Raw genomic sequence first — 19,117 nt, forward strand, 5'->3', positions numbered from 1 at the left:
CACAAATCTAACCAAACAATTCCACAAATCTGCCACTGGCCATCTCCAGCCCAGAATCCACTCGAACTGACCAGCTATCAACCATAACAACGAGCCATAAAATCAGCGGATCGTTAAGATCGATTGTAGCGGGATGTTTACGACTGCGGTGCCAAGTGGCGGCGACAATGGATGCTGGTCAGCAGAACTAAGGCGAATTCTAAACGAGCAGAGCCCATTGTCTTGCCCGGGCCAGGACACAAAGGAAGATTATTCGGGCACCAAATCGATCTATCGCCGGGGCAAATTGCATTAACAGAGGAGCCCGGTTCTTTTTTTCTTTTCTTCCTTTCTTTTTTTTTCTTTTTTCTTCCCTTTTTGCGGCTGGTTCCCGGACGCGATTTTTATCGTGGCACGGAGAACACGTGGTCGCGCAGTATGGCCCCGTTAATAAAGTGGAAAGGAGGCGAACCACTTCGGTGTGACTTCGTTGTCCGAGGAACTCGGCACGCGCCAAACCGAGTCAGCTGGTGATGATCGGGCGAACGGTACCCATACGATGCTCGGACGCCATCGACAGCTTTTTATCTGGAAACAATATCTCGTGGTATTTCGGAAACGTTGTTAGCGACTACCGAGAGGCGAAAGGGATTGTAGCGTAGGCACGGGCGATTCGCAGATCGAACAGGTCGATAGATCCTGCGAGCGCGTGTGCAATTTTTTGATTCAGGATCATATGGATGCGCAGCTGTGGTAGAAGGGAAGTTCAAAATTGCAACTTGCATACGAGTATTAGTAACTTTGTGCTAGCTAGTATTTAACTATATTTAACATGTATTCGTACAGGGTGTATGACCCACTTTGGGAGGAAGGCAAGGAGGGACAAAAAGAATGGAAAAATCTCGTATAAACATGCGTTCTATGTAACCTTGTTTGAAATTTACAGCCAATTTTATTCAACCGTATTAAACTAGCCTCTGCAAATCGATCTGCATAACGATCATAAATCGCCACAATGGAACTTGCCATAATGTCCGCTGTAACCTCCAATAAAAATCTACCTCCCGCTTACACCACCCTTACGCAACCGCAGCAAAGAAAGCCTCGAGAAGGACCCTCCCCGAGAGCCATGTTCCTGACTACAGTATGCCACAATATTTTCTCAATTGTACGAGGCAGACACGGACAAAACGGTGGGTGCCTTTTTTCATTTCCCGAATGATGCTCCGCGAAAGATAAGAGGACACACACAGTTCAATGCTCCCCGAGTTCTAAAGCTCGCCTCAATCTCTCTCTTCTTCCTCCCGTCATCGTCATCATCGTCTTAAGTGTCTCCTACACCCCGTGTTTATCCCCACCATAACTAGCGGACAGCCACGCGCCACCATGCTCCATTGTCTTCTCACCAACAGTTCTCTCCTTCTCTTTCTGCCCCTTTCTCCCTTCTCCTTCTCTCCTCCTTCTTCTTCTCTGCCTCCACCACCTCCGTCCCTTCTTTCTTTCACTCTCCAGTTCTCTAGCGAGTCTGAAATTTTCAACATCTGTCGAGCCTCCTACCACCCTTTAATACGTTCACTTGGTAACAACGGCATCCCCGCTCCTCGGCTGCTTCCTGTGATCCCGAAATCCCAGGATCCATTCGGATACCATAGAGGGACTGTGTACTCTAGACAATGAGTCTGGTCAAAGTCTCTAGCCCAGATCGTTCAACCGAGGATTCCTATCATTTCGAGGAGCTAGTAACTGGTCTATCGTTGAATTATGCATCGTTGAGAGGGGACAAGTACATAGGAAGGTACATACAGGAGGAATTGATGTGCCGGTTTTGAAGTATCGATGAGCTTCTTCGAGTCGTGGTTGAAGATTGTAAGTGGGTTTGAGAGAGAGGAAAAGGAAAAGGAAGAAAGAGAGAAGAGAAAGAGGCGGAGGGATTATTGGGGTGGCTTTGGAAATGGGTCAGAATGCTAGTCATTCGGATTGTAGAGTTCGAAGTGGGCTGGGTAAGTCATTAAGAGGAAAAGGAAAGCTAAGAGGAAAATTGAAAGAGTATTTATCAGAGTATCTATATTATATTTATAGATTTATACAAGTTCGTGGTATTGCAAGTAATACTTGTGTAAAGATTAAACAAATTACTTTTCTATGTATTCTCGATGACTTTATATATTTCAAATATTTGAAACACAGAGTTATAATTATTTTCCAGTGAATAAATATGAAACCCACCGTTACCACGGAACGCGTATAATATTAAATTATCTTGATTTTAATGAGTTTTGTGATTTTTGCTATTAGACGACAATATCTTAGAATTCACGTTTATTCCTACGTTAATAGGATATTTCAATTGAAAAATTATCTTGGTATCGCATAATACTATAATCATACATACAATATCATAAAATACCATAATCAAACCTTCTTATCTTCCAATCGCTTCGCACGAATAGCGTTCTACCATGCAGACTACCCCTAGCTTTTATCGATCCCAAGACCGCCGATCATCTCTTGTCGTATATTATCTAAACAAACCGACTTCTCCGAACCTCTCAGTCTCCTCGAGCAAACACGATCCTCTACTACACCAAAGATAAACCGATCCGAAAGCTCCGATAATTCTGTGCCCTAACGCGTCGTACATCGTCGAATACAGCGATTCCTTGAAACTGAAACCAGCCGTCTGTAGCATTGGGAAGATGGTTCCCCGCACGAGCGGTTGGCGAAGTAATTTTAATGATTAATAATTACACGCCGCGCGTTCCCTGCGGCCGTTTTACACGGCGGCACGACATATCCTCTTGAAGAGACGTGGTGGGAACGCTGACACGCGCCTGGCCGCGGTATTGTCGCGTGGCCCGTCCGCTTAAAGAGAGTCGCGGCCAGAGGTGGGAACGAGGAGAGAAAACGTGGACAGACCACGGAAAGGACAAGGAACGACCGAAACGAGCCACACTCGCAAGCGAGAAGGATGGCTCGAGCAGGAGAGAAGCGGATAAGTCGCCACCTGCCACGAATGGGCAGATGTGCCGGGTCGGACGCGACCGACGTCCTCGAATTGCCTCCTGGTCCCTGACAGGACCCAACGGTGGCCTACACGGAAGAGAAACACCGACGAGCAATTAAATGATAATGCCGCGGAAAGTTACGAGGCGCCGCGCCGCTCCGAAAACACCTATCGACACGTTTCCATGTCGTATCGGCTCCATCTCTGAAGCTTCGTGAAACGTCGCAGCGTAGCGGGTGGAGGTTTCAGCCGAAAGTGGAAGTTGTTTGGGTATTCGAGGTGTTGGAATGTTTGGAAAGTTTGGTTTGCAGACACGAGGGTTGGAGTTGAAACGTCTGGGAATTTTGCAAAGTAAGAGAGTCCGATTAACGTGTCGGATATTAATCTGTCAATTTTTCAAGGGTCGGTACTGTGGTGTATACATGTATTAATTTCCAATAATCACCATCAACTCTTCGATAAATTTTACGTTTAAATACGCTGCGCTGATATAATTTTTATTTCTCATATATAATTATGGCAGCCGCCTTTCGTCACTTATAGAACTATACTAATAATTTTCAGGCGTTGCTATTTCGCTGCTTCTAGCTTCTTTACGAGCTGAGAACCTTCGTTCCACGAAGGAATATCGAAATTGGACATTGTTGCCGAGTACAGAAATCGATCGGCACCTGCTTCGTTGTAAATATAAGCCCCGTTGGCTTCGAGCTCTTCTCTTTTTCTCTCTCGTTTCTCGTTGCATACCTCGAATGACTCGAGGAGAAACGTTTTTTTCAACCACCTGTTTGTCAAGCTTGTAATAATAAAGTGGCGGCGCGTGGTCTTTCGGTAGACGATGCACTCGCTTATAGCACTCTCCATGTCTGGCGTACTACTGCTTTACTTTGGTAATAACGTAGCACATACGATTGATGTTTGGTGGTTAATAAATTAGCGCAAAGGATGTTTTACGAGCTATTAAGATATTCTGGATGATAGTGGACGCATGAAAAATGATGAGTTCTTTGTTTCTTAGCCCTTCGATAGTCTTACGATCGAAAAGAATCAAACGCGAGTATAAAAATGAAAGCAAAGGATGGCGAAACGAATGATATCGAACAATCCAATTATGATAATATCCAATCTGAATATTTTCAATCTTGGCATTTTGATATTTCATGAAAATTCATGGTGAACAATCTTCTTCTATTTACATAACGATCAATTACCAAATATCACCATCAACCAACAAATGAATTTCTTCGATAAATGACTATTTTCTACCTTCCGTAAAAAGCAAACAAAAGGAACATTAAAATATTGTATCTAGAGGAAGCAATAATTGTATACTTTCGAAAATATTCTAGCGCAAATTCTAACTTAGAATGACAAACTGTCGATGTCTTTCTGCCTCCAAACTGTTCTTGCGAATCGCTCTCTATAAACCGGCTGCCAACACGAACCCTCGCGCGTTTATTTCCTGAAGAGGGAAAGGAAAACCACGTCGAATCCTTATTATTGCCGAGTGAATATGAAATCCAACGCGATCTGGGCCGATGCACCGTTTCGTAACACAATGCGCGGACGTCCACCGGGCCTTGCACACCCATGAAGTATCCTCCTCCATTCGTTGCTCTTTATTTTCATGAAGAACAATGCTAGAAACGATCGAGAAGATTTTGCATATGGCAGTATGGAAAGTAGCCGTGTAGATGAAATTTGTCCAAGTTGTCTAAGGAACGAACAAATTTCTTTCAAACAACAGCTGACGCTGGATTTGTAAGATTGAACAAATTTAACAAATTATGGGTTCGAATTATTAGGATTCGAAGATTTGGTAAATTATGAATATGAAACTATATTTATTTATTTTTTCTTTTTTATAGAATATTGCTAATTTTTTGATAATAGATACGTATCATATTACAAATTCATCGTCGATTATTATTCTTAAGCAGTGACGACAAATCCTGCGCGAGAAGGATAAAGAAGCATTTGCGATTATATTTCGCTGCTCGAGTGCAAACATCGTGTACGAGGGTGGAAATGGTCGCGGCGACAACGATCAAGGGGTTAAGTCGAGCCATTAGTACTTGTCCAGAAGGGACAAGTGTTAAATTTCCCACTGTTTGTTCCAACAACTTTGCTGAGTCGATGAGTTATGACATTTCTAATGTGTCTACGTATTCAACCGAGGTGCAACCCTTGCCGTAGGGCGATACTTCCGAAAAAAATGTTGCAAAAAATACACAAAAACCACAGAACCCCAAATATATGGCTGACATCTGGATATATTTCTCAACGAAGATGCCGATCGATAATAAGTAGCAAAAGCAATCGCTAAGTATCAGTAAAATGACCCCAAAGTAATAGCATACAAAATAAGTAACATATTTAACACATGTAAATACTACTGATTCAATTTTCACAGTTTGTTTTTCGTGTAACTTTGATTTTTATGCTCATCGCTGACATCTATACATTCTGTTATAATCACTGTTTTCAACTTAATTATTATTGCAGTATCGTATAAATAACACGTCATTCTATCAAACATATTAGTTTGTATATTATTAATTGTTACTATTACTATTGTTTTGAGTAGGTAGTATAATTCTTGCACCCTATTTTCTTCTTTAGCTTTACATTAAGGAATGAAAATTATATTATTGTCGGTTTAAGACAGACACGAGCCGGAAATATTCCAAAAATAGTCGATTTTATCATTCCCGAGAAATTTGACTGTAAAGGTGAATTATTTCCTACGATACGTGTGTCGTAATTGCCAAATAAAATGAAACTACGTATCATCCCCTAATAAGAAAATATTACTACGACTACATCGTATAACTAAAACTATATCACCCTTTTTCTTAATACTTTTCTTAATAAAATTATCAAAACTCTCGCATAAACGACGAATAAAATTCGCACAACAAAAGGGAGGGAAAGAATCTTGTCTAAAATGAAATGTCGCGCAGAAGATCGAGCGGAACGACAAACTGTAGCCCATCGAGCGAGTTCACGGTTATATCTCTCGTTATGAATGCGGCTGTGGGGAGGTTCCGCGAGTCCCGTTCAGACGAAACGGTAGCGTTTGAATCCTTTGACAACGGGGTAAGCATAATTCCGCTCCATCCACCGCACGAATTTTCCTCCGAGAGCCGGCAGCTCAAGTTCGTCGAAGGGTGGTTTCTATAATTGCGAGGGTTGCCCATCATGCTCCCTTAACGAGGGATAAAAGTCTTTCTCGCGGCAGTGTTTCGCCTCTTTTCTCCCCGCGAACGTGCGTAGACCCTGTCTTTCACGCGTCAGTCGAACGCTGGAAACTGACGGCTTAATTGCGCCAAAAGGGTGGACTCGCATAATTAATCGCCAGCAGGAATAAAGGACCGCGCCCCGTTTCGAACTTCCGGGGTGCTTTTCCATCGATTCGTTCGGAAGAAGCTGCTGCAAGCGTTCCTTGGATATTTACATTACGATTTACTCTATCGTTTGTTATATATAAAGTACGATCGTTGGAAGAGTTGCTAAGAGCTTAGGATTGATTAGATAGATTATCAAAATAATTAGACAAAGTTTATTTATGGAGTGATAAATAAAGAGTAAGATGTGAATAAGTAAATGTCACGTAGAATCTGTGAGGTGTCGCGTATGGGACCAGAAACCTCTGAAAGCAGAAGATAATAAATGTATAATGTACGACACGTTTTATCGCTTAGTTGAAGTTTTTTTTCAGTTTTCAACAACGAAGCATATGTGGAATATCATAATATATATATCTGGAATACAAGTGTTTCAAGTAATAACTCGAATAATGTTATATAAATATCGTCAAAATATTAATAAAGGTATTTTTAATATATTCTTAATATACATTCTATATTTTCATATCAATTATGTACTTGGAAATATTTTGATTCGTGGTATTCTTAACGCAGATTAATGCGGATTATGGTAATACATAGGCTGAGACAAGGTGTTCCAACGTAGAGTTTCCATCTTTTTTTAAGACGCTCTTCTATACTACAATTTTGTTGCATTTCATCTTTCTACTATATCAAGAAATCACTAAGACGTCCACGGCATACATTTAAGTATCGCTCGTCCACAGATAAAACGAAGGTATTGTAGCGAACATATGCAAACAGCTACAATATTCTTCAACCAGTTAACAATTAACAAAGACATTTTCAATGAGAACAATCTCTTCATCGCACGAAATCTTACAAAGAGAGATGAAAATTACTGCTATGCAGAAACAAGATTACAAACAAAATATACAAATTTCACTTTCTACCCACAGCTTCCACGACGATTGCATATCACGTTTTTGGTTTTTGTATCGCGTAACGAGCTACACTTTCGGGTCTTCGAAACGTCGGAGCAAGAGCGCAGCCCGACTGCCTCTCGAAAAACCAAAAGCGTGCCAAAACGTATAAACGAATGAATTGATTTATTCGAAAGGAAGAGATATTTTCGACGTTCTTCACGGTAACGATCATCTAAGTAGACTATTCTGTTGTTTGCTACGGTCGAGTGGAAATGGCGCATTCTCGCGACCATCAAAAACGGAAACCGCGAGATAGCGATCCGCGAAACGGCGACACCGACGCGGTTACGGGGAGGGGGAGGTTCCTAAACCGTCGTTCCCCTCTTAAAATTAATCCGCGAGGGTTGCAAATAGCCTCTTTGACGAGCGGCCAATTCTCTCGCGCGAATCGCGTGGATGCCACTCCCTGCGTACTTTCGCCTATTCTAACGAGGAGAAGACGGAGAAGAGGAAACGAGAAGAAAGAAACGCAGACGGACAAGACCAGACCAGTGGTATAGAAACGAATTTTACACGCCCGAACAATCTTTCTCTTCCCTTGAGCAATTTTTTTCCCGCGTCTATTTTGGTACAACGAGAGTGTGTTTAGATGTGTTAGGTGTGTTTGAAACGACACAGATAACGTTAAACATTTATAGAAAAATGTCAGAAACGTAGCGTAGACAGATTAATCGATTCTTTCGTAGATTTTTTCAGAGATCTATTTCAGTAAGGTAAAGCGCGTAGAAATAACGTCAATCGTTTACATTTATGGAAAAACCTAACGAACGTAGTGCGATAGTTTAATCGATCCTTTAAGCGTGTCTATCAGAGGAGAAATAAAACGATAGATGTAGACAAGATTATTACTAACCACTTAGGGAATTTTGTAATTTTGTAATTGAATTATTTGTAACGTTACGTTCCTTGTAAAAAGTTTCAGCGCTGGATATTGTTGCGAGACGTCTTTGTAACAATTGCGTTCCATGCATCGCGTCTGACCCCATTCAAAAAGCATTCGCCTCGATCTTATCCTCCCGTTAACTAGAGTTCGATTCGACCGAGAAAAGTTATGTAACAAAAGCGAATTTAAACAAAGTAAAGGTTAGAACAAGTTGGCCAAAGTTTGATCATCCTAAGAGACTATCAACTTGTAATAAAGATACACGAAATTGTAACGCGTATACTGTAGAAATAAGTACTCTTTAAAGAAGCATCAAATCTTTGGAGTCGTCTCGTGTTATCAAAAATCCATAGAAACCCTATTCGATATTCCTAAGGCAAGTAACAAATTCATTTTCATTCATTCATTCGATGTAAGACTTATGAAACGTGCTAGAGACCATTTTTCTCCTATCGTAACAAGAAGGAAGCTCGTAAAAATCTACCAAGAAACCCCCCTTCCCTCTCAATATTGCTAAAATAAGTAGCAAATAATACATCAAACTCATCTTTCCCAGATTACGAAACAGCAAATCCTTACCTTGCTACGTCTCTCTTCCATGTTACAAATCGATATCTGATCGATACAAATACTAGTCAGCGCGTTATTTAGCCAAAATTCTCTTCGCACTAAATATCCCTAAAAATAAAAACCAAAATAAAACTAATTATTTTCTGCAAGACGATTTCAGCCGAAAGGAGAAGGAAAATTCATCGAGTCCCTGTTTCGGACAAAATCGAGATATAAACGATATGACGAACGAAAACCTGATCCTATACCAGTGTCTGGTGGAGGATAAGACGAGGAAACTGGCTTCGATGCCACGAGAGCGACACCGAACACGGGGCCCCCGATGAGAGTAGTCGCAGTTCGCGCCCCGTGGCACGAGAGGAACCTTTTCCAATTGACGTCATAGATGCACTCTTTTGCCCTTTTTTACCTCCCCCTTTCGTCCTCGCTGGCCCCACCGACGTCGGTGCAACGGGTTAAGAATACAGCGTGGCGGGATTACTTTCGTCCCGTGTGTTGCAACGTTCTGCACTGGGAATAGCCGGTGGCCAGGGCTGAATTAACAGCCCGCTATCGAGACTATATATCCGTGTTTTGTGCTCCTCCTCGAATTCTACGCTCTCGAAATTCCACTGCCTCCCTGGCCAACCCCGGCTTTCCGCGCGCTTCCATCTCTCTTTTACCATTTTTATTCCCCAACTTTTCGACCGGTTTCCCGTTCGATGCTATTTTTCACTCGGCCTGCTCCACGCTGCGAGGATCTACGACCCTTTTTCACGAGGTCTATCGCGTCTTTTTCTCCGCCACATCGTCTAAACTTTTCGTTTATTTCTGTTCCTCGACGAAATTCTCCTGTGTTCCTCTTAATTCGCGATCCTTTTACAGCCGCGTTAATTACGTGTTACAATTTCGTGAGAAAGATTGCTTCCTTTCTAAATATCTCGATGATTCCAAAGTTCTAAATTTCAGTCTTATAGGATATCTTTCGTAGAGCAAGGTTTAATATTAAAGTATAATCTAGCGGCAGAAAGCTGTGTCGAAGGTGTATGGGAGAATGTTAGTCCATGTTAGTTCTGGTGTTTCGCATACCACCTAACGTTCGAATAAAAATTCTCAGTGTTTCACGCAACCGATCAATCGGACTCGTCGCTCACTCGGATTCCCAGTCTCTTGTATATAATAATTTCTATATTTCTCACTTTTGCGTTGCTTCATTATCGCCTGTTTGTATTTGCAAGAATTAAAATTCGCCTATCTAAAATAGGATCGTTTTTAACAATCCTCAACTTCGCAACTGTGGAAATTTCTAATCGAAAGATTATGAATCACCACGGTATATAGCTAATATCGCGATAAAGTAACTGTTGAACGCGGTATCGGAGGATGTTAAAACAGTGGCGTGGAGGAAGACACGCAGCAGACGGAAGTGGCAGACGGCTGCGAGGACGATGGCCCATACGAACACGGAAATACGTGGTGGTGGCATATGCATAGTTGAAGCACGCGACCAGTACACACGTGTCTCTATGTAAAATACTGGCTCACGTGTGCAGCTATCTCAACACGGTAGATATTTTTGGGTGCGAGATACCACAGTTCCTTATACCGATGTATCCGTCTTTTCACATTATCGTACGCTCTCTGCTCGAGTTCGTGCGTGAACACGCACGAATTAACACGCATAATGAATATATTGTATATTAACACGTGGAACATACACCCTTGACATTAAACGGTAGAATACTTAATGAAAGATCTTGGACATCTAGACCTGTTGGACATTCTTTTGCTAACGGTAACAAATTTTGTGATAAAACGATTAAACTTCACAAACGCGTAGGTGCAATATATCGGCTTGCGCGAAATGTTTCTTTCGCTTTATAAGGAAATAATAGACGCACAATGTTTTTTGTTTTATATTAGTTTATTGAATTATGCACGAACATAATGATAGAAATATAACGAAATGGACTTAATACATAATTCAATAAAATAATATAAAACAGAAATTGTTGTTCATCTATTATCACCTTACGATAAGAAAGAAACTTTTCGGACAACCTAATAATAATGCGATACATGTAAGTATAATGTGGATAACTTGAACGAAACGTTTGGAAAATTGGAATGAAGTTATATATTTATATAGGTATTAGCGATCGCATCTGTTCGATTGTATTTCAATCAAATTTTGTCAAACGGTGGTATTTTCTCGGAAAGAAGAAAACGTGTGAAACGTGATTTCTAACGCAGAGATTTTCGCTTAATGTTCCTTTGATTTGATATTTGTTGCGAGAGTAATTCTATTCAGGGAGATTTAAGAGGATGTGTTTGACGGTAATTTGACAATTGCAGATGTCGCACACTGATGAGTTAGATTTTGGGATTAGATATGCATGTGCGAGTCTGGCGTGTCCAATTCTAAGTCTGTTTGATACAATTTGATGTCGATGACCGACGTTCCTGGTAACTGGATCCTGGTTAAAAATTCAACGTTGATTTCGCATACGCATACGAGGCTGCAGAGTTTTTCCATACGTTACGGTTTCACGGCAAGTTGCTAGGTTTTTGTAGATTACAATTACGTAGCTCGATTTAGAAAATTGAAATTGTACGCGTTCTTTGCATGTTCATTTCCTCAAAAACACATGTTCCGTGCCGACTAATAGCAAACTTTCTTTACATGCAATATGTGTTGGAGAAATCATGGCGAGCTTAACGTTGCACGCAGCAAAGTAAAAAGCCAACCGACTAGATTAGACTACATCGATCCTTACGATTATTTTTCAGACATCGATCTGTAACAATCGTAGACTTAATAAGCGCGATTTAAACAAATTTTTCACACTCGTGAAAATGTCCTGGAAATTTCTCACTCGTTCGCCGAGAGAACAGCCAGAAAGTGATTCGATATCTGGTAACACGAAACTAATCAGTGACCCGCGAATTACGCCAACGCTTAATGGTTCGGATGTTCTGTCTAGTAGCCGGAAGTGGCGCTAAATTAATCCGGTGCCTGTAAATAAATAAGACTAGCAGCGGCTCGTGAATGGTTCAAGTCGAACCCGCAATCGTACAGCCTGGAACCGTTTTATTTCTGGTTACTCGCGTGTGTGTAGATTCGTCTGTTTCGCCTCTCGTTCGGGCGAAGTGACGCTCGATCGGAATCATCCGTCAATAAACTACATCCGTGCTCGTGCCATCGCGAAATACAGCTCGTTTCGACTGTCTGTTCGCGAAAAAGGTCACGCTTCACGGCTGTGTAGGGCGTGGAATATAAGATCGTTCGTTTTACGAGCAGAACGTCTCGTTTATCGCGGTTTATCCATACGAATTTGGTTGTTGTCGGAGGTTTATATCATTCGGTTGGCATCCGCACCTGCTTGTATTTCTACGTTTTTTTCTTCCATGATTGTCGATAAAAATAAATTTAACGGCGAAACGCGTGGTTATCGTGGCTGTTGTATCGTAGCGTAGAAATTGAGATTCTTTAAGCACCACGATGGTGGAAAAATTTGCTCAATTCTTGCTCTTTTACTTTCCTTTTGGAAAAATCGTGGTTATTTTTGAGACATAGTCTTTTCTTACGATTAACAAGGTTCTGTATGCTTGCGATCGAATCTGATCTGTAAATCGTCATATAGTTTCAATTTCGAGAAGCGAACAATCCGTGTGCATCGATTATCACGCTCTGTACGAGACGAAGCCTCTTCAACGCGATAATTCATTGCTTAACGCGATGCAATTTTGCAAACGATTAATTGTCATCCCTCAAAATTACACAGAATTTAAATCGCTCGAAAATATTTCAGTTAATTTGTTCGCGTGTTTTCCACGACTCGGTTAAAGAGTCTCCAGATTTCTATCGATTCCACGCATTACTAAATTCCTATTTGCGTTACACGTAAACTAAAACAAACTATACGATTTCCAAGTACGTAAATAGATCGACCGTCTCCTGAAACCTTAAATTTCTCAGGCATTTCACCTAACAAATCGCACGTGTTTCCTGCGATCCACCGGCAGTTTCCAAATTTCCATCGATTTTACAAAGTGCCACGAACCTCTACCTGACAATGTCTCTCGAGTCACAACGACTGACAGAGGTCGTCGCTCAAGCGACTCCTGCGCAACATAATCTGTTTCTCTTTTCTTTGCCTGGCAACCTGGCGTTAAAGCACGCGCAACTGTTTCGCAGATTTTCTTTTTCCCCGGTTGCACAGGAGGACGGTAAATAGACGAGCTTTAAAGGCGATTCATTGTGCGACGCTTCGGCCTGAGATCAGCTGGGCCAAGACGCGTGGGAGGATCCCTCTCGCTGCTTAGATTTATAGATCGTCTTTCTCTGGCCAAGAGATGTTGGCGAGACGAAAACATCGCCGTGAATCTGGGAAACTCGACGATCGAGCGGGACAACGCTCGAGATTGTGCAAGCCACGCGAATCTCGTAACGAAAACGTCATCGGCCACCAGACGATTCCGATTACCCGGAAACGACGAGCTCTTCGAGACGCTTTATGGCGTTGACGGAGTTTTCACGAAAATGAAGGAGCACGGATTTTTACGCGTTTTTATACTTTTACGAACATTACTAATTAACGAATGGGATTCAGGTAGAAATTTGTTTCGTCTGTTCATGTGTGTTATAATAAATATTTTGGATATTTTAGGTATTATGTGGATCGTGCGCGTTTTTGCACCTTCAATTTCCCTTGAACGTTTAAAAATCCGCAGTCTAGAAAACAAAATTTTATTGACGTTCGATTGATAATTAAGAGAGGTCTGAAGAAATTGTGTTCGAAAGGATGCGTAGGCCGGGAATTGTTATGCATTTATGGAAAATTTGTAGAATTTGCAAAATTTCTCAGAATGCTCAAAATACGATCCAAAGCATGATGATTTTTGCTTCTTTATAATCTTGGTAGGTAAACCAATTTTCTACCGAGTCTCTAGCTTATTCGTTGTATATCGAAAATAAGAAATAAAGCTTATTCATAACTGGACTGCAGGATTTGATACATTTATGGAAGATTTAAAGGTACAAAAATACACACAGTGAACGTAATATGTACATAGGAATATACATAATATCCGAAGTAGATTACTCGTTATAATATTCAGCCTGTAAAACAATTCCATTCCTTCACTTGTATGTATCTAAAAAAATAAAAATTTGCATAAATATCCGCGGTATTAATTAAGGTAAAATATGGAGATCGCAGAAAGAAGAACACGACAAGTCTATTTGCATTGATTTTCTAATTTGAACGCTACTTGTTGGTTGGAGAAGAGTATATGCATAATTTAATTTTCTAAATGGATAAACTAAGTTACCTCTGACACGAAAACGTATGCAGTTCTCATCGATCATGAATCTCCAACGAACTTCTTACTTTGTTTCCTCGACTTTACGGTCCACCCAGTAACCGTAAAACTTCTTTTCGCAGTTAATAACCAAGTTTTCTGAAACTCCTGTGTGCATTTAATTTCCCTCGCCAAGTTTTCGAACTCTTGCGTAACTGCGCGCTCCAAGAAATATGAAAAATTTGCTATTACGTGATTCCTTCGTTAACGATTCGCGCGATTGCATAAATAACAAAAAGAAAGTTCGCACATTTGCATGAAATCTGACGAACCACGGACGATCGACATATTCTAAATACGATTCAAAACACTGTACCGTAAAAATGGAAAACGTAAAATTACGCGATTAATATTCCCTTCTAAAAGGAACACAGTAAGCACGTAATTTCGCCAGTGAAATTTCTATTCATCTTTCTCGAACGTATTTCTAGTTACGTGCTATATTAAAAACTCTATAAAAACTGAAAACCACGTTCTATTTCAAATTGACCAGACGTCCATCCATTTACGTATTTCCATTAATTAATCTCCAACATAGAATATCCAACACGTTATTTCTATTACATAATTGTCTTACCGCTATGATACAATAGGAAGATGGTTTATTATAGAAACACGAGCTTGACAAAACTCTTTAAAATTCTCATCTACACGCCACACACATCCATCGAATCGAAGTAACAAAATTCTCGGTAATGTTAACCGAATCCTGAAGTGTTGCAATTTAAAATTCTCATGCGACGTCAAAGTTTTCCTAAAAATAGGAAATGTCCTAGAACCCAAGACATCTGAACGAGAAGTGTAACCGCGGAAGGTTAAAAAGACTCTTCCATTACTTGTTGCTTATCTATAAATAATCCAGTGGCGGCAAAATTACTCGGTGCGCAACACATTCGCCCCGCCGTCGGTTTTCCCGCACAAGTCGGAATTAAATTTCCAGATTCATTAGCCCCTGTGGCGTGTCTCGTGACGCACGAGACGGTTCTCTTTTCTCCCTGTCTTTCCTCGGCTCGCCCCGTTGCTCCCTTTCTCTCCTCTTGCCACTTCAAAATGGCCACACGCAACCGGCATAGCGTCTTCTGGTATAAATACATATGAGAACTGGGTCGCTGCCCTGAACCCCAGTCGCTGCATCGTCTACGAGTTTTCCTCCGTCGTTCCCCGGAAGTTTTACCTTTGACCTCGTACACGTCGCTACGTTTCCGCTCGTAATTAATCAATCGCCATTCGCGAACGTAATATCGATTACGTTAACGAGGCGACTGACACTCTTTTCGAATTGCTGCCAATTTCGCCTTTCCTTCATTCGTCGATTTTCCTCTTTTCCTTCTGAAACGATCGAATTAGTTAAAGGTTTTTAAACGATATACGAGTCCGCTATGATACCCGGATTTTCATATCTCAATCTCGGTTTGATTTTAGAAAAAGGAAGAGAATTTCTGATGTTTCCAGAGGATGTTCATTTAGCGTAAAATCGAAACCAGCGATCGCGTAGATACCATCAATGAGAATTTTAATCCGAACTGAAGATATCCTCTGTTGCAACGATACAATTGCAAATCGAAAATGACGATAAGAACGCGACAGGGTTAAGAAGTATTAGAGGATTAAGAAATTTGAATCGCCTGCTTTTCCGAAAAATTCGCGTACAGCTCGACAACTACTTCCCAGAAATTTCTAAGGAAACTTCGAACAAGTTGAGACTGAGGAAAAGGAGAATGGGTACTTGTATTTTCTTTAAAACAGATACAAGGATCTCGTACAAAAGTTTCAGTTTTCTCGGAAAGCTACACGCGTACAGATGCGAAAAGTGGATGATGCGAGGAAAGAGAAACGTCACTCGTGTCTTTTCGAAAATCGCTAGATTTTCCTACGGACCCGCTGTGCTCCGAAAGACGCAACGAGCAAGTACAATGACTCGGGCCTCGTGCCGAAAATTAAACGAAACTGAAAAGCGAAAACACGATCCGAAAGAAAACCACGATCGCCTCGGAGGTTCAGAGAATAAATTCTGAGAATTAAAAATTTCTGAGAATAAATCCACCAAGAAGAAGCCTACGAAGTCACGAACAAAGAATCGTAGGGAATAGACAAACTTTTCTCAGAAGTTCATCCTATCCAATTGCATAAAAACTGCAAAGAATGCAGAAAAGAAGGCCATCGTTTGGGCTATTCCGATAGTTAAATCGACCGGTTCTATCAGTTTTGGTCGCGTGACGTCTATTAGATTAATATAAGAGCGGCGCGTTGGCTACCACAGAAGGATTTCTTGGACCTCGAGAGTCGCGGTTTTACGGCTCCGAATCCCGAGAGCCGTGTGTCTGCCATATGACAATAACATCTGTGGCCCACGCCAAGCTATACCTTGGGGTACCTGTGTTTCAAACCACTACCTCGCATACCATCTTGCAAGCCCGAACCATCGTACGAAATGAAATCGAAAGGTGTTGCCGGTTTGCTGGTACCGATGGACGCGCGGCAAGAAACGCAGCTGGCAAAATATTTGTACGGAAGGGAAACGTCTCGTCCGCCGATCCTCGATTAATTAACAGAACCGGTGATCTGTTTGTACGGATGATTTGCGTGAAAACAGGGAATTTTGTGCGGTGTTGGACGAAATTGCCAGCTTCTTTAGAGAGGCGATGCTATTTTAATAAATTGTGAGAACGTTAATTGAGTATATAATACAGTTTCAGTACTCTTTCACCGTAAAAGTATTTATACGGAATATTTTTAGGGTAAGTGGAAAATATTGTATAAAAATTGAGAGGCGTAAGGAATGAGAAATTTTTTAAATAAATCACCGATCGTCACTAATAATCATCTATACGTACATCTGCGTTCTACATAAACAATATACATTTTAATGATATGTGATTATTTAATTGCGGGTATTTATGCAATTTTGTCGTAGGTAGAGGTTTGTTTCGGCTGTAGGATATTTTAAAGAGTGCTATTCTTTGGATATTTTATATTATGTAATGGAACATCAAATTTCACACGAATGCGTAAATATCCGCAGCCTATAGAGTGTGCATCTAATTTTCATTTTATATGTTGATTTAGAGTATGGGTAGATATATTGTTGCGGATACGTTCGTATTTCATATTTTACTTTTAAATATGAGATATTATTTGGTTAATGAATTCGCCGATTCCCATATGCTTTTATTTGTAATATGTCCAGCTGCTGTATGCATTATAGCAAGAAAAAGTTTTTTATTTGATCGTAACGTGTTCTCGTTGTTTGCCTGTTTCATTATTAAGATAATTGGACAACGATACGAAGCTTTGTTGATTTTTCAACGCATAATGCTTCACCGAATGCGAGGAAAATATCTGGATAACTCATTTTCCACGAATATTCGCCACGAATAATAAAAGCTTAATCGTTTAGTTATCAAATTAAAGAAAACACAACTAAGAATTACATTAGTCGCAACTTACAGAATTTAATTAAAAAGTTATGACAAATGTAATTAATATACTAGAACAGATTATATATCAGTAACATATTAATAAAGAAAGTACATATAAGAAGACTAAATGAAAGAATTACAAATAATTACTTTATCTTTTTTATTAATTTAATTAAATAATTCTTTCCGAAACCAATTACTACATTCTTCGTATTACTCATACTGTTGTTAATATTTATAAATAAAGAATTTAAATTTTGCAGTGGTACAAAATAATATACTTTCATCATTACCGGCGAGGTAAATTGCGAATGTACATACTTCGAAGCAGATGTCGCCTACGTACAGTCTATTCGGATGATCGGTCGATAAAAAAGGGAAATATATTAGCTAATCTCGAATTTAAGAATTAATTGTGTATTTTGTTACATTATCAAAGGATCTGATCAATTATAATAATATCTAAACTATTTATTTTCTTCCACACATTTCTTCTCGTATATCATTTCGGCTATTTAATTACTATTAGCATAGTTTAATAACACCCGATCAAGTATTTACATATATTTATATTATTACGCAACTGAGCTTCTACATTGAGCTGATATAATTACAACTATGTATAGTAACATTTCATTAAAAAAGTACGACATCTAAAAACTACAAAAGTCATTCATGTTCAACGATTATAAACAAACTCTGTCGGCTGTTGGTGTTGGTCTTGAAACGACTTCATATCTATGGAAAATTACATAAAGAATTCCGATAATTCATCGGCAATTCGACCGACTTTAACAATGGAAAAAAACAAATGCATTGTTGATATCCTGAATGTACATGCAGTCATAAAATTCATAAACCGATATGATTGGCGAAAAAGTATCGAACTGGCCGATCAGCTGAATTTAAAAAAGAACGCTATGGCGATAACGATCGTTTTGCGCACATTCAACCACTGCGGCAGTTAAATCGACAATCGATGACGAGCAAACGGTATCATCGAAACGAGGAAAAGAAATATCGGAAAATGAAAGCATGACGACGGAAAACATCGAGATGTCACGTAACGCGGTGTCACGATAAAGTCAAGAAACGATTCCGCGATCACCGTTACATCGATGTGACCATTGACATAACCTCAAACGCCAGCGTGTGATCGTCGGAATTAATCGAGAGAAAGCTGGCGTTGTCTCGGCGAGAACTCGACCTGGCCGAGAAGGTTCTCGCTGCAAACGACGCAATGCCACGGAAAAAGTCAACGAAACTTGCGCAGGAGCTGGCAGCAAAGTCAAGAGCCCTTGCAGTTGACACATGTCAAGCGTTCAGTGCGATTCGAAAAAACGTCGGGAGGGCCGACAACACACGATTACAAACACGGATGTGAAATCGAGGGACTCACCGCTGTGCCCGGTGTTGCTCGACGACTGGCCCATTATTCTCACGCCGACGGTGATGCCAAGCACGAGACAAAGCACTCGGTGATCGCGGCGGGCTCACGTGAAAAACCGGATGCATGAGTGCGCGAAAGACCGACACATTTTTCGAAAAATACTATCACATCGTGTACCCGCAGTGTCGCTACGACAGAGACGGACGGCCGCTTCGGA

At 40.6% G+C, this 19,117-nt stretch overlaps 1 protein-coding gene and 1 long non-coding RNA gene across 3 annotated transcripts in view; one reads left to right on the forward strand and one right to left on the reverse strand.

Annotated features, from left to right (window-relative positions):
• The window catches only part of LOC126923880 (protein neuralized), a 121,276-nt gene that overhangs the window by 94,120 nt on the left and 8,039 nt on the right, over nucleotides 1–19,117 (reverse strand). The window contains exon 1 of one of the 2 annotated variants that reach the window (XM_050737771.1): nucleotides 18,910–19,057. The exons of the other annotated variant lie outside the window; for it this stretch is intronic. Within the exon in view, the coding sequence (XP_050593728.1) occupies nucleotides 18,910–18,943 (34 nt within the window). The 5' untranslated portion in view covers nucleotides 18,944–19,057. Of the gene's footprint in view, nucleotides 1–18,909; nucleotides 19,058–19,117 lie in introns of those variants that run through there. 2 annotated transcript variants of the gene reach the window in all.
• The window catches only part of LOC126923927 (uncharacterized), a 71,313-nt gene that overhangs the window by 30,332 nt on the left and 21,864 nt on the right, over nucleotides 1–19,117 (forward strand). The window lies entirely within an intron of this gene.

The sequence above is a fragment of the Bombus affinis genome, chromosome 14 (assembly GCF_024516045.1).
Source record: "Bombus affinis isolate iyBomAffi1 chromosome 14, iyBomAffi1.2, whole genome shotgun sequence".
NCBI lineage: Eukaryota > Metazoa > Arthropoda > Insecta > Hymenoptera > Apidae > Bombus > Bombus affinis.